The 13,893-nt window shown below is 38.5% G+C and overlaps 1 protein-coding gene across 2 annotated transcripts; it reads right to left on the reverse strand.

Moving 5' to 3' along the window:
- Positions 1–2,677: 2,677 nt before the first annotated feature.
- On the reverse strand, positions 2,678–13,640 carry klhl20 (kelch-like family member 20). 2 transcript variants are annotated; one of them, XM_059343997.1, is made up of 9 exons: positions 13,138–13,640; positions 12,914–13,008; positions 10,857–10,972; positions 9,628–9,811; positions 9,386–9,529; positions 6,674–6,825; positions 4,720–4,928; positions 3,777–3,883; positions 2,678–2,983 (listed from the first exon to the last, which is right to left on the reverse strand). In XM_059343997.1, the coding sequence occupies exons 1-9, from the start codon at positions 13,291–13,293 to the stop codon at positions 2,899–2,901; spliced, it is 1,248 nt and encodes a 415-aa protein (XP_059199980.1). In that variant the 5' UTR covers positions 13,294–13,640; the 3' UTR covers positions 2,678–2,898. The 2 variants fall into 2 exon arrangements, with proteins under 2 accessions (XP_059199980.1, XP_059199981.1); XM_059343998.1 differs by having other exon boundaries at positions 6,674–6,807; positions 13,138–13,634.
- Positions 13,641–13,893: the final 253 nt, after the last annotated feature.

Here is a 13,893-nt window from a genome sequence, read left to right on the forward strand (position 1 = left end):
ATCAGCACCTCCGTGTTTTTATGTAAAATTTGTTGCCACTCGCCATGAAATAGAGAAAGAAGTTAGGCTGGCTAGACCGTCGATTGGCCAGAAGAGGTGCCATGGCAACCGGGTAGCAACAAATGTTACAAAAGAAAACGGAGGTGCTGATTGGCCGAAGAGGCGCTCTGATTATCTTTGTCACAGAAAATTTAAATTGAATTTTGCCAACTGAATTTGAATTGTGAGAACTGAATGTTCAGTTCCAAACTAATGAATTAAATTTCAAATTACAATTCAGATTCAGTTTTTCAATGCAGTGATTCAAATTGAACAATACAAATTCAAATGATGTGATTCAAATTCAGTTTTTAAATGCAATTATTCAAGTTTAAGCAATTCAAATCCAAATATAAATAATTCAAATTCAGTTTCTGGTGGCACATATTTCAGCCCATACTGCTTGCTCATGAAAATGCAGTTATAATAATGCATAACAACAGCCTTGCATCATTGCCTTCACTTGCTTGTTATTATTAATTAATAATGCATTTGTTCCACACACACAATGTAAAGTGCAGAACTGGGATAAACTGTGTGTGACACAAAGCAAGTGGAATAGATCCTTCGTCCTCAGTGTGAGGCCTGAAACGACTGATTCCTCTGATGATTTTCCCCCCATATCTGGAAAGCTGAACATCCATATAAAATATAATAAAAGGAAAAAGAAAAACTAAAATACATTTCCAATCACAGTGCAATAAATTCTGAGATTTGTCCGAACCAATTCCACCGTCTATTTGTGATTCACATTGAGCTGAGACCAGTGAAACAACCAGGAACCAGTAAGGAAACTGAAGAATATGAACTCTAACTGTCCTCCAGCAGGTGGCGCCATCACACTGACATACAACAATAACATGAGGGAACTGAGAACACAGAAGAAAAAAGGATCCTCGTCTCAAAAGAACAAACAAATGTATCAATGACAGGCTACTAAAGACGTTTTTACTTTATTAATGCATATACAGTTAAGAATTATATTAGTGTGCTCCATTCTTTTCTCTGACAGAACTGGGATAAATATACTACTGCATTTGTCCTCCATCATGAAAACATTCTCTCCATATTCTTTGCTGCAGGACAGAAGCTCTGAAAGTGTTGAAAGCTTAACGGCATGTAACAGAAAGTTAGTTTCATTCTCCTCGACTTCAGTGAGGAAATAATAGCTCCCTCGTTCAGGATGTTAAAAACAGAAATGTTCAGGTTTTGTTTACTCAGAAACTGATAAAAACAGTAAATCTGAGGGAAATGATCTTGCTGCATGGACAGATCATTTCACTTGACAAGATTTCTTAAATTAAGATGATTAAATCTAGAAAAAGCATGTTGAATGCTTAAAAAAAGAAATTAAAAGCCGGGAAAGCATTACCGCATTTCTACCATTAAAACCTGTTGGGGCGCTGTTGTGTTATTCTACCATTAAAGCCGGGAAAGCGGATACGTCGTTTTGTAGTATTTGTAGTTTTTTCCACCTGTTTTCGGTCTCTTGGCCAATTAAATGCATCAGAATACATGTGGGAGTGTCGCAATGCATCATGGGACTTTTCCAGAACTGAAATCATGGAGGGTTAGGGGTAAAATCAGTTTTTTAGTAGGAAGAGTTGACACTTCTGTTGAATTTCCAGAAAAACTTCAGGTTTTAGGGGCTGATTTTAAAATCGGCCAGAGGTTTTCCAGGCATTTTTTCCAGGCGTTTTAGGCCTAAATGGGTTAAAACAAGATAAATTAAAGCAGCAAGCAGCGATGAACTGGCCCAAGCAGAGTGCACTGCTAATTATTTGTTTCTTACAAAGACAAAAAAACCTTTAGATTTAGAAGTGTTCGGTAATTATCTTGTTTTAAGAGTTAATTTCTTATTTTAAGCGTTCAACATGCTTATTTCTAGATTTAACAACCTTAATTTCAGAAATCTTGTCAAGTGAAATTATCTGTCCATGCAGCAAGATCATTTCCCTCAGATTTAGTGTTTTTATCTGGTTTTTAGACACCCCTTTTTTGCAGTGTGCTTGTGCAGTGGACACACGGCATTATTTCGGGAGAAAATGTTGTGTCACAAGGACTTCCTCATACACATTTTCCAAGCTGGTGAAATAAATGATGCTTTACTTCTCTGGGTGTCCAGATAAAACGTACAGATGCTTTCAGAACTTAACCATTGTTTAATTTTATGAATGAGGTCCAAACAGTCACAGCTGAGATGTGAAACCTAAAGCAAAGTGAAATGAGATTAATGTGGATTTACCTCGGGAAATCCTGCACAATGAACAGAAGGTTTGCTGGTCCGCTGGCTTTCTTTCTTTCTTTCTTTCTGTCTTTTTTTGTGGGTGGTGGTCAGTAACTAGAATTTGGGGTTTGGCCTTTTAAGGCAAGGGAAGCTAACAGAGGCTTTTTTTTTTTTTTTAAACAGTCGGACACACTGAAAAGGCTCTCTGCCAACTGTCTAAACCTCAGAAATGTTAGCGATTTTCCCCCAGCAGCAATCTTGATGAAGTTGCGTTCCATCAAATGTCCCGGAGGCTGAAACCAGAAACCAGGGGAGTCCAACTGGAAGCTTAATGGTTCTTGGTTGATTTCTGCTCTCAGTGCTCTTCATGGTGACCTGGGTGGGTCTGAAGACCACCAGGTCCTCCAGAGGTAATGAGCTCAGTGGGTCGGGGGATGAATTAGAGTTCAAAGTCTTTTTTTTTTCCTCTCTCCGTCTCGTCTCCCCCCACCTCCGTCTCATCCTCGCATCAATGCAGCGTCTCTTTAGGAGGCACGAGGGTTGGTGAAAGAGGCATCCATAGCAACGTGATGACAAGTGTGTGAGTGTGTGTATGTGTGTGTATGTGTGTGTGTGTGGAGGGGGGGTTGTTGTTACCATATGTGGGATTCACAGTGAGTCATTTTAATGACGCCCACCCCCCCACCTAGCCGGCGGTAGTTCATCCCTCCATACAACCTGGAAGGAGAAGCAGATGATGAGGACGGAGAAGTTCACAGTACAAAACAGATGTTGGTATCTGTTTGGGTTACAATTGGTATCTATAACCAGATACCCCAACATAAATGGTGCCCCGTGTGAGGCATAGTACAACACAGAATACAGCAGAACAAATACAACTTCCAGATACCCCAACATTATTGGTGCCCCGTGTGAGGCATAGTACAACACAGAATACAGCAGAACAAATAAAACCTCATCAGAACACTGCGTAAAGAAAGATATGTGGCTTTTGAAAAATCGGTCCAGTATTTACTTTGACAGTATCGATCAGAATCTGTGACCACTTTCACCTCTCCCATTGGAATGAATAGACACATGACAGAGAACATGATGCAGAGGTTATGACTCGTTAGTGACACATCTCTGTTTTAACTTAAAAACGACATACCTAAATATTGTAAAGAAGTGAAAATCGACCCGGCCAGAGTTTCACATCGACCCGACGGTCGGAAGTTTTTTTTTTTTTTTTTTTACAGTATTACAGTAACGTTAGATGATGAGCTCCATGCCTAGTTATACCTGCAATTAAATCAACAGATATCGCCGCCAGCTCGCCAAACTGTTCACCATGGAATTTGAGTCCACCATGGAATTTGAGATTTTTTGAAAGGTGCAATTCTGGGGTCCTTATTAGAGAGTTGGTGTATACTTGATCAGACAGAATAGAAATAGATATTCCTCATGTTGCTCCATCACTTGACTAATTCTTTACTAGAACAAGTTCAGACTTTATTATGGTGCCTCCTACCTCCATGTGTTGGCATCAGGGTCGTAGACTTCTATAGTTTTGAGATACGTCGTCCCATCGAAGCCTCCGACTGCCATCAGCTGACCGTTTACTACCGCCAGGCCCACCTACACACACACAAGTAACAAAAATAGTGTCATTACATGAAGTCCTGAGATTTTACCCTTTAATTTTGTGTCTTTTTTAATAATTTTGTGTATTTTTTGGTAATTGTGTCTTTTTTTGGTAATTTTGTGTATTTTTTTTGTCATTTTGTGTATTTTTTGGTCATTTTGTGTCTTTTTGTAGGTAATTTTGTGTCTTTTTTAGTAATTTTGTGTCTTTTTTTGGTCATTTTGTGTCTTTTTTTGGTCATTTTGATACTGCCTCCAGCGGCCCCCATGTAATTTGAGTTTGAGACCCCTGATTTAGAGTCTCTTCCCAATTGGTACTCGCCTCTGAGTGACATTTTGCAGCTGAAGGTCCGGCCAACCACACTTTTGAACCGTGAGATCAACACAAGCGTTACTGAGGTTCATTCTTACATATTTGATATCCTTATGGGAGGGATAGCATTTATGATAACGCCCTTTTATTTACATATTTGACGCCTTGTGCAAGGTCATCATTTATTCACAAAAGAGGCATCCTTAATTCCCAACAGCTTTATTTTCTGACCCCACTAGATGGTGTTCTTGGCTTAAAAAGTCTCTAGCAATGGTAATTGAGTGTGTTTTCAGCAATTTGTTGAACGAAGAGCGCCATCTAGTGGGCTCAGAAAATAAAGGAAATGATTCATAAAGCTTCATTGTCACTTCACTAATATCCACTCTGCCAAATCAACTGACACATGTTCTTTTAAAGATAATAGTCTCAGTTTATAATACTGAAATATGACTGAATGAGAACTAAAGCGATGCAATAACATTTTTGGACCAGACAGAGTCCCGTGGTGCAGACTCACCCCGCTCCGTCTGGACGTCATGGCGACGACAGGAGACCACTGGTTGGTCCGGGGGTTGTATCGCTCTGCGCTGCTCAGCTCCGTGGTGTCGTCTCGTCCTCCAACAGAGTAGATCATGTCCTGGTAGACGGCACAGCCCAGGTGCTTCCTCCTGGTTCCCATCGGAGACACCGTGTGCCAGCGGTTCTCCTGAGGGTTGTAGCGTTCCACTGACAAGGACAGAAAAAAAAAAACATGATTGTAGAGGCCATTTTGATAATGAATCAGCCAGGTACAGGATCATCTCAATACATTAGAATATGATGGAAAAGTCCATTTCCAGTAGTTCAAGTCAACCAGCCCCAACCAAGTATTGAGTCATATACAGTACAGGCCAAAAGTTTGGACACACCTTCTCATTCAATGTGTTTCCTTTATTTTCATATTAAACTATTTACATTGTAGATTCATCAAAACTATTAATGAACACATGTGAAATTATGTACTTACTGTACTTACTATACTGTACTACATACTGTCTTTTATTCTAGTAAGCAAAGGGTGGTTACTTTGAGGAATCTAAAATACAAGACATGTTTTCAGTTATTTCACACTATTTTGTTAAGTACATAATTCCATATGTGTTCATTCATAGTTTTGATGCCTTCAGTGAGAATCTACAATGTAAATAGTCATGAAAATAAAGAAAACGCATTGAAAGAGAAGGTGTGTGTCCAAACTTTTGGCCTGTACTGTAGATGATATAGATACTTTTCAGAGGACAACATTTACATATTAAACAGACTTTTTAAAATTGGTGACACTGAATTTTAGGTCCGCAATAAATGTAAACCATAACCATTACAATTAGAATAAATTAAATAAATTAAGACATGAAATGTTTCATTCTGTGAGTAATGGATCTATATAATGTGTTAGTTCCACTTTTTGAATTGAATTACTTATTACATAAATAAACTTTTCTATCATATTCTAATTTACTGAGATGCACCTGTAGTGGGTGGACAGATGATACAGACCTGTGGTTACTTTCACTGCCTTTTAAACTAGCAGTATATATATATATTTAATGGACGTCAGACTGCACTGAAAGGCAAATTAAATATTCCAAACAATACTCCTGACTAATATCTTCGTGTTGGTCGGGCACCATTTGTGCTTCCTGTGAAGCCGGATGAAATTCCACCAAGTTTTCCCTTCGTCCTCCTCTTGATAAAAGTCCTCTGCAGTGCCGTATCATGCTCAACTCTAAGCCTGGACACTAGTTAGTGGTTCAATCAAATGCAAAGGATAAGATTGTTGTGTTGAGAGCCATATGGAGGCAGCTGATATGCTCTGAATACTGTGTATATCAAAAAAGGCTTCATTAGGAGCTCTAGCTGGAGATCAAGTTAACGCCAAGTTATATGAATAATACAGTAAAATAATTATTTGATTTAAAATGCTGTTGAACTCCAATCTGTCGCTATTTTTAAAACTTGTCCAACTAAGATGTGAATTAGATGCTAGCCAACTCTGGTGCAAATACTTTTAATTGTGCCCTGCTCCTGTAAAAAAAAAAAAACACACAAAAAGCAAAGCACAAATGTAAAAGAGGTCTAAAGTGTTATAAAAAAGCAAAAAGCTTCACAACTTCCAGCTTCATTAGCTAGCAAACTAGATGTGTTGGACATATCTAACAATCATTTACCATTAAATAAAAATAGCTGCAACCTTCAAGAGTAAATGAACCGTAATGGTATTGAACAAGTGGATACAAATGGTTAAATGGGTTTCCCCATTCTACCCGCAATGGGCTTCAGTCTGACTAGCTATCCCCTAGTTGGGCAAACACATAGTACAGCAAATTTACATTTCAGCTTCAACAGTTACATCACACATCATTCCTGGCTCATTATTGTCTGAGCTCAGGGTTGGTTTCTGATTGTACCTCTCACATGTGTCAGCACCATACCTGTATTTAACGGTGACGTCCCGTCAGAGCCTCCTACAGCGTACAGGAAGCCCCCCAGCACCGCCACAGCTACACCCAGCCGCCTGGTGCTCATGGAGGCCACACGGGTCCATTTGTTCTCCTTAGGATCATACCTGCAGCATAACGACGGGCTACTCTGTTACTAGGAAAGGGACAAGACGTCCCAGTAATGTCCACAACACTCTGACTCCGTGTGATTATAGACGAGTCAATGAGCCAGAAAGCATGAAGGAATGAACAGTGGTGTTGGATGGTGTTTGGAAGAAAGCTGCCAACTCAGCATCTAGAACGTTAACCATCAATTAATCCATGAATCGCTATGTTTTATATATATTCCAGTATGTATAAAACATGCATACATGGGCAAAATAAAAGATATATATACACACACAGTACTGTTCAAAAGTCTTAGGCTTGTTTTGATAACTGACACTTTTATTTTGAAAGGATGAAAAGAGACTTCCTGTCGATCGTAAAACTAACTCAATGAGATTAAACTTTAAAGAAAAATGTCAAGGAGTTCTGAGCAATCTGGCTTTATACCTTTATACACAATGTTTTGTGTTTTAGCCCCTGAAGAGGCATGAGGTTACTTTCCACAGTAATCTTCATATTTAAGTGTGTTTTGGGTTTAAATTATTTTTGGATCAAGTTAAACTCAGTAATTCATGCTAGCAAGGTTTGATACAGTAAGATAGTTTTGCTCAAATTAATCCTCTTGTATTTCGGTGTGTTTAATAATTGTTATTGAAACTTTCAAAATGATCCAAAAAGACACAGAATTACCCCCCAAAAAATACACAAAATGACTCAAAAAATACACAAAATTACACAAAAAAGACACAAAATGACCCAAAATCAAAATCAAGTTTGTAAACTGTAGCTTTATCCTACTTAATTCTCAGCTCATTGGCTTATTGACGTACGAACACAGAACTGAACGCTCGGCGTGTTTCAGTTCAGTGATACTGATACGTTCAGAGATAAAAAATTAAAAATTAAAAAGCGCTCAGATCTATTAACAAAAAACAAACACGTGTTGGCACTTGGGGGTAGAGAAAAAAATTGGGAGACAAGCCGGGAGAACATATGTGGCGCCTCACATAATCCTAATCATCAGTTTATTCATATGAAGATATAGCTCATAGAGCAAACCTTACGCCCAGTTAACACAAGATTAAAACTGATTCAGTATAAGTGGTTAATGAGGGTTTATATTACACCTGCAAAACTTCATCATATCTCTCCTAACATTCCTGATGTTTGTGTTAAATGTCTGACTGAAAAGGGAACTCTGATTCACTGCCTATGGGAATGCTCTAAGATTTTGGTATTTTGGGGAAATGTTGTTAAATGTTTGTCACGGATGGTTGAGTGCAGCATTCCATTGACATCAACAGTCTGTATCCTCGGAATATACCCCAAGGACTCCATCAGAACAACGAGGAAATCAAAAATGATCGACTTTGGACTTCTCCATGCAAGGAGAGTGATTGCACTATATTGGAAAAATGTAGAACCACCATCAATGGCAATATGGAAGAAGGAGTTGATGACTTGTCTTTGACTGGAGAGACTGACATACATTGTTAAAGGTAAACAGGAGGAGTTTGCTTGGATTTGGGAATCATTTATGTCATTCTTGACCAATGGAACGGATAACACTGACTGAACAATAGGTTATGAAATGATCCTGCCTTTTATTTTATTTTTATTTATTTATTTACTTATTTTTTATTTTGCTCCATTTTAGTCTTATTTCATTTTAGTACTTATTTTGCATTAGATTGATGTTTGTTGTCACTGTCCATTTTATTTACTCATCTTCTTTGTCTGTGTGAATGAATGTATGTTCGAGGGGATATAAATGAAAATGTTTGTATATTCGACATAAAGTTTGATATGCACTTGAAACTTCAATAAAAAATATTGTTGAAAAAAAAAAAAAAAAAAAAAACCTTACGCCCAGAATTAGAACTTAATTACACTTAATGGGACAGGCACCTCACCCATTCTCTATGTTTTGCTCCCAAAAACCAGTAGAGACTTTTATGGATATAATGTGGGACTGCCCCAAGATTTATAACTTTTGGAAAATTGTTGTACGGACACTGTCGGATGTAACTGACTTTAAACTACCCATGGACCCTGCTTTACATCTTCTGGATGATGACTCTCAAATCTGTATGAATGAAAGGTCTAGAAAAATTTGGCTTGCAGGTCAAGAAAATGTTTTTTTCAGGTTTGGCTCCCACCCCACAATTTATCGCTGGAACACTGGCTGCAAATGTTTCTGGATACTCTGTTTCTTCAACTTTCCTCTGCAAGAACAAATGGCGCCAAACCAAGGACCATGCAAAGCTGGTGCAATGGAATTACTAAAGTTAAAGATTTTTTACTAAAGAAAAACTAATGGACTTGTTTGTAAACTGTGGTAATTGTTATTTGAGTCCCATGTAGAGGGTTGGAGGTGGGTAAATTCAAAGGTAACGCTTTCAGAAGATATTCTCTGGCTGTTGTATTGATACATACATATACCTGTGAAAATCAATCAAAAAGGAGTAAAAAAAACAAAAAAAACATGTGTTCGACCAAATACTTAACGACCATTAATCGCTCATTTATGAATTATTCTCAACCCTAATGAATAGTGAAGCTAAATGTGATCCAAGTGTCTGGGTTTGGACTTACCTTTCTACAATGTTGAGACAGGAGACCCCGTCCTGTCCTCCGACAGCGTACAGGTAACCTCCGAGGACCGCCACGCCTACACTGGTACGACAGGTGCTGGTGGGGGCCACGTCGCTGCTCCACTGGTTGGTCTTTGGATCATATCTGGACAGGGGGGATGGGAAACAAAAAAGAGGTAAATGACACTTGCATTAAATGTTAGATCTAAATATCCAGAAACAGCATGAGTGATGATGTCAGACCTCTCCACAGAGTTGAGGTAGGACGAGCCGTCGTGACCTCCCACCGCGTACAGCAGGTCATCCAGAACGCTGACACCCACTCCACACCGCCGCTTACTCATCGACGCCACCATCCGCCACTCGTTGGTCTGGGGATCATATCGCTCCACGCTGGAAATGGCGTCACCGCTGCACCAACCGCCAACTGGAAGACGAGAAGAGATCAAAGGAGAGAGGACGCAGTGTTGAGTCTCAGTGGATCATCTCATTCTGATACATCTCCAGATTTGATGCAAGGGGAAGCCTGGTTTTAGTATAATAAGTGTAAAATGAGCTGTGTTTCCACTAGGGGGAAAAGTGTCCACCAGTTAAGTCTCAGGCCACGCCCTCTCTAAAGTCTCAGGCCACGCCCTCTCTACAGTCTCAGGCCACGCCCTCTCTAAAATCTCAGGCCACGCCCTCTCTACAGTCTCAGGCCACGCCCTCTCTAAAGTCCTCTCACTCTGCGTGTCTCCACTACTAGTTAGCCCCCAGAGGGATTTAGAGACTCTGGAGGTGACGTTTGGTTTTCACCGTCGCTAACTGTGCACAACGTCAGCAGCTGAAAGCAGCACGGCTAATTATGCAGTCTTAATTATGAGTCTCCACTGATCATAAACATAGTGATGGTGAATACACGGCATCACTAACTGTGCACAGAGTGTCTGGTGCTTGTTGTAAACAAACAGAGATCGCTAAGTGAACACCTCCTGCAGCAGCAGCACATACACACTGTACTGCTACAGAGCTAACTGTTAGCCTGTTAGCACATACACACTGTACTGCTACAGAGTTAACTGTAGCTAACTGCCGCTAATGGCGACTCTTCTTTAAGAAGAGTAAGAAGGAGTCTCTGGATTTGTCTCCAGTCGCTTTCTTGAAAAATAGTCTCTAAGGGGGTCTGAAAAGTCGCTAAATATAGCAACAAAGTCGCTAAGTTGTCAACACTGCTTCGCTGGCTTTTACAAATGTCGCGTGTTGTTGTGGTCATGTAGAGTACTACGTCACATCCTGCTTAGCGTTCTATCCAATCAGCAACCAGGCTGTTTTCAGGGGAGAAAAAAGACCCTGCTCTTCTACAGGGACGAAAAAAAGTCCCGACAAAAGCCCACTCTGGACTGCTCGTATTCAAATTAGGGGCGTTTCAGCGAGTGAGACCCGCCTCATTCCGGGTATTGCCCGGTCTTGGAAACAGCCCTCATGGTACTGACCTGCAAAAAGCACCTCTCCACAGCGGATGGGCTTCCTGGGCCTGGTTCTGGGGCCCTGCATCAGGGGCCTCTCCTGGGGCAACAGGAGGTAATTCTTGGCCTCATCGACCAAGTCTCTGAAAAAATATAAACAATATGAATCATAAATAAAGGTTTCATATCATCACCGAATCACCCTCATCATATAAGATGGATGTAGATGTTTCTCTACTATTTGAGTTCAAAATACAAAATAATGTTTATAAATGTTTCGTCTGGAAATATAAAGTACTGCACTAAATTCCTGGATCCACATTGGAACCAGAAGCATAGGGCTGTGTGATATAAAAAATATATCGATATATACATATACAACATATCGTGATACGGAATTAGACCATATCACACATATTGATATAATTCAAATTTGCGCTGTGATCTTTGATTTTGACTTTTTTTGTCATTTTGACTTTTTTTCCTCTTGACTTCCACTTTTTTCTTCTCATTTTGACTCTTTTTTTCGTGATTTCGACTTTTCTCGTTTTGACTCTTTTCTCCTGACTTCCACTTTCTTCTAGTTTTTTGACTTTTATTGTTATTTTGACTTTTTTTCGTGATTTTGAATTATTTATCTTGACTTCTACTTTTTTCTCTCATTTAGACTTTTTTCTCAACTTTAACTTTTTCTTGTTATTTTGACTATTTTCTCGTTATTTTGACTGTTTTTCGTGACTTTGACTTTTTTCTTGTCATTTTGACTTTTTTCCATGATTTCGACTTTTTTCTCGTGATTTCGACTTTTCCTCATTTCTACTTTTTTCTCTTGACTTTGACTTTTTTCCTCGTTATTTTGACTTTTTTTCATGATTTTGAATCATTTCTCTTGACTTCGACTTTTCTTTCTCATTTCGACTTTTTTCTCTTAACTTCAACTTTTTTCTCGTTATTTTGACTTTTTCGTGATTTCAACTTTTTTTCTCTTATTTGGACTTTTTTCTCTTGACTTCAACTTTTTTTGTTATTTTTACTTTTTTTCCTCGTTATTTTGACTTTTTTTCGTGACTTCGACTTTTTTCTTGTCATTTTGACTTTTTCCATGATTTCGACTTTTTTTCTCGTGATTTTGACTTTTTCTCATTTCGACTTTTTTCTCTTGACTTCGACTTTTTTCTCGTTATTTTGACTTTTTTTCATGATTTTGAATCATTTCTCTTGACTTCGACTTTTCTTTCTCATTTCGACTTTTTTCTCTTGACTTCAACTTTTTTCTTGTTATTTTGACTTTTTTTGTGATTTCAACTTTTTTTCTCTTATTTAGACTTTTTTCTCTTGACTTCAACTTTTTTTGTTATTTTGACTTTTTTTCTCGTTATCTTGACTGTTTTTCGTGACTTCGCCTTTTTTCTTGTCATTTTGACTTTTTCCATGATTTCGACTTTTTTCTCGTGATTTCGACTTTTTCTCATTTCGACTTTTTTCTCGTTATTTTGACTTTTTTTCATGATTTTGAATCATTTCTCTTGACTTCGACTTTTCTCTCATTTCGACTTTTTTCTCTTGACTTCAACTTTTTTCTCGTTATTTTGACTTTTTCGTGATTTCAACTTTTTTTCTCTTATTTAGACTTTTTTCTCTTGAGTTCAACTTTTTTTTGTTATTTTGACTTTTTTTCTCGTTATTTTGACTGTTTTTCGTGACTTCGCCTTTTTTCTTGTCATTTTGACTTTTTTCCATGATTTCGACTTTTTTCTCGTGATTTCGACTTTTCCTCATTTCTACTTTTTTCTCTTGATTTCGACTTTTTTCTCGTTATTTTTACTTTTTTTCATGATTTTGAATCATTTCTCTTGACTTCGACTTTTTTCTCTTAACTTCAACTTTTTTCTCGTTATTTTGACTTTTTCGTGATTTCAACTTTTTTTCTCTCATTTAGACTTTTTTCTCTTGACTTCAACTTTTTTTTGTTATTTGGACTTTTTTTCTTGTTATTTTGACTGTTTTTTCATGACTTTTTTTACCTTGACTAATACTACTACTGTTTTTTAAAAATATTGAAATTGGTGACAGTCAGCACTCACCTGCACTCCTCGTCACTCTTTATCAGAGGGTCTGAGCCCACAGTGCCCACCAGGAACTTTGGGCTGAGCAGCGGCAGACGGACATGTTGCAGGACCTAAAAAACACAGGAAATCCACGTCAGTCCCAGAAGTCTGAAGTAGTGCTAAAGGTATAAGACTATGTACACATATAAGTATCCTGGCAGCAGCAGCAGTATGTGCAGGGTGTTTTTCTAGCCACAGACCTGAGGCAGCTGTGGTCTGCGTTCCTGGATGCTGTACTTCACCCAGGCCATCACGGCGTTGAAAACCTGCTCCTCGCTCCGCACATTCAGCTCATCGCTGGAGATGATGTCTATCAGCTGGTTGGCAGGCAGCAGCATGAACTCTTCACTTTCCATCACCTGAGACACCAGACAGAGCAGTCAGCAGCTGGGCCACGGAGAGACAACTCATGTTCTCCTCAATCACTTCATGATGCATCCGTTCTCAAGAACACACCATAACTAGTGCTGCAATTTGAGTTCATCACAACACAGGGCGTGAAAATGATGTTCCTCACTAGAAAGGGCTGTCTGGCAACAAGGTAAAGCAGCGAAAATATTCTCATACTTCTCATTTGACTTTTTCCGTGATTTCGACTTTTTTCTTTTTTCCATTTTGGCTTTTTTTCTTGTGACTTTGACTTTTTCTTGTTATTTTTGACTTTTTTTCTTGTATTTTTGACTTTCTTCCTGATTCTGACTTTTTCTTCGTGATTCTGACTTTTCATGATTTTGACTTTTTTCCTTCATTCTGACTTTTTTCTCTTGACTTCCACTTTCTTCTCAATTCTTCTCATTTTGACTTTTTTCCCGTGATTTAGACTTTTTTTTCTCATTTTGACTTTTTTCATGATTTCGACTTTTCTTTCTCAGTTTGACTTTCTTCTCTTGACTTCAACTTTTTCTTGTTGTTTTGACTATTTTCTCATTATTTTGACTTTTTTTTCCCTCATTTTG

The sequence above is a fragment of the Centropristis striata genome, chromosome 11, assembly GCF_030273125.1.
Source record: "Centropristis striata isolate RG_2023a ecotype Rhode Island chromosome 11, C.striata_1.0, whole genome shotgun sequence".
NCBI lineage: Eukaryota > Metazoa > Chordata > Actinopteri > Perciformes > Serranidae > Centropristis > Centropristis striata.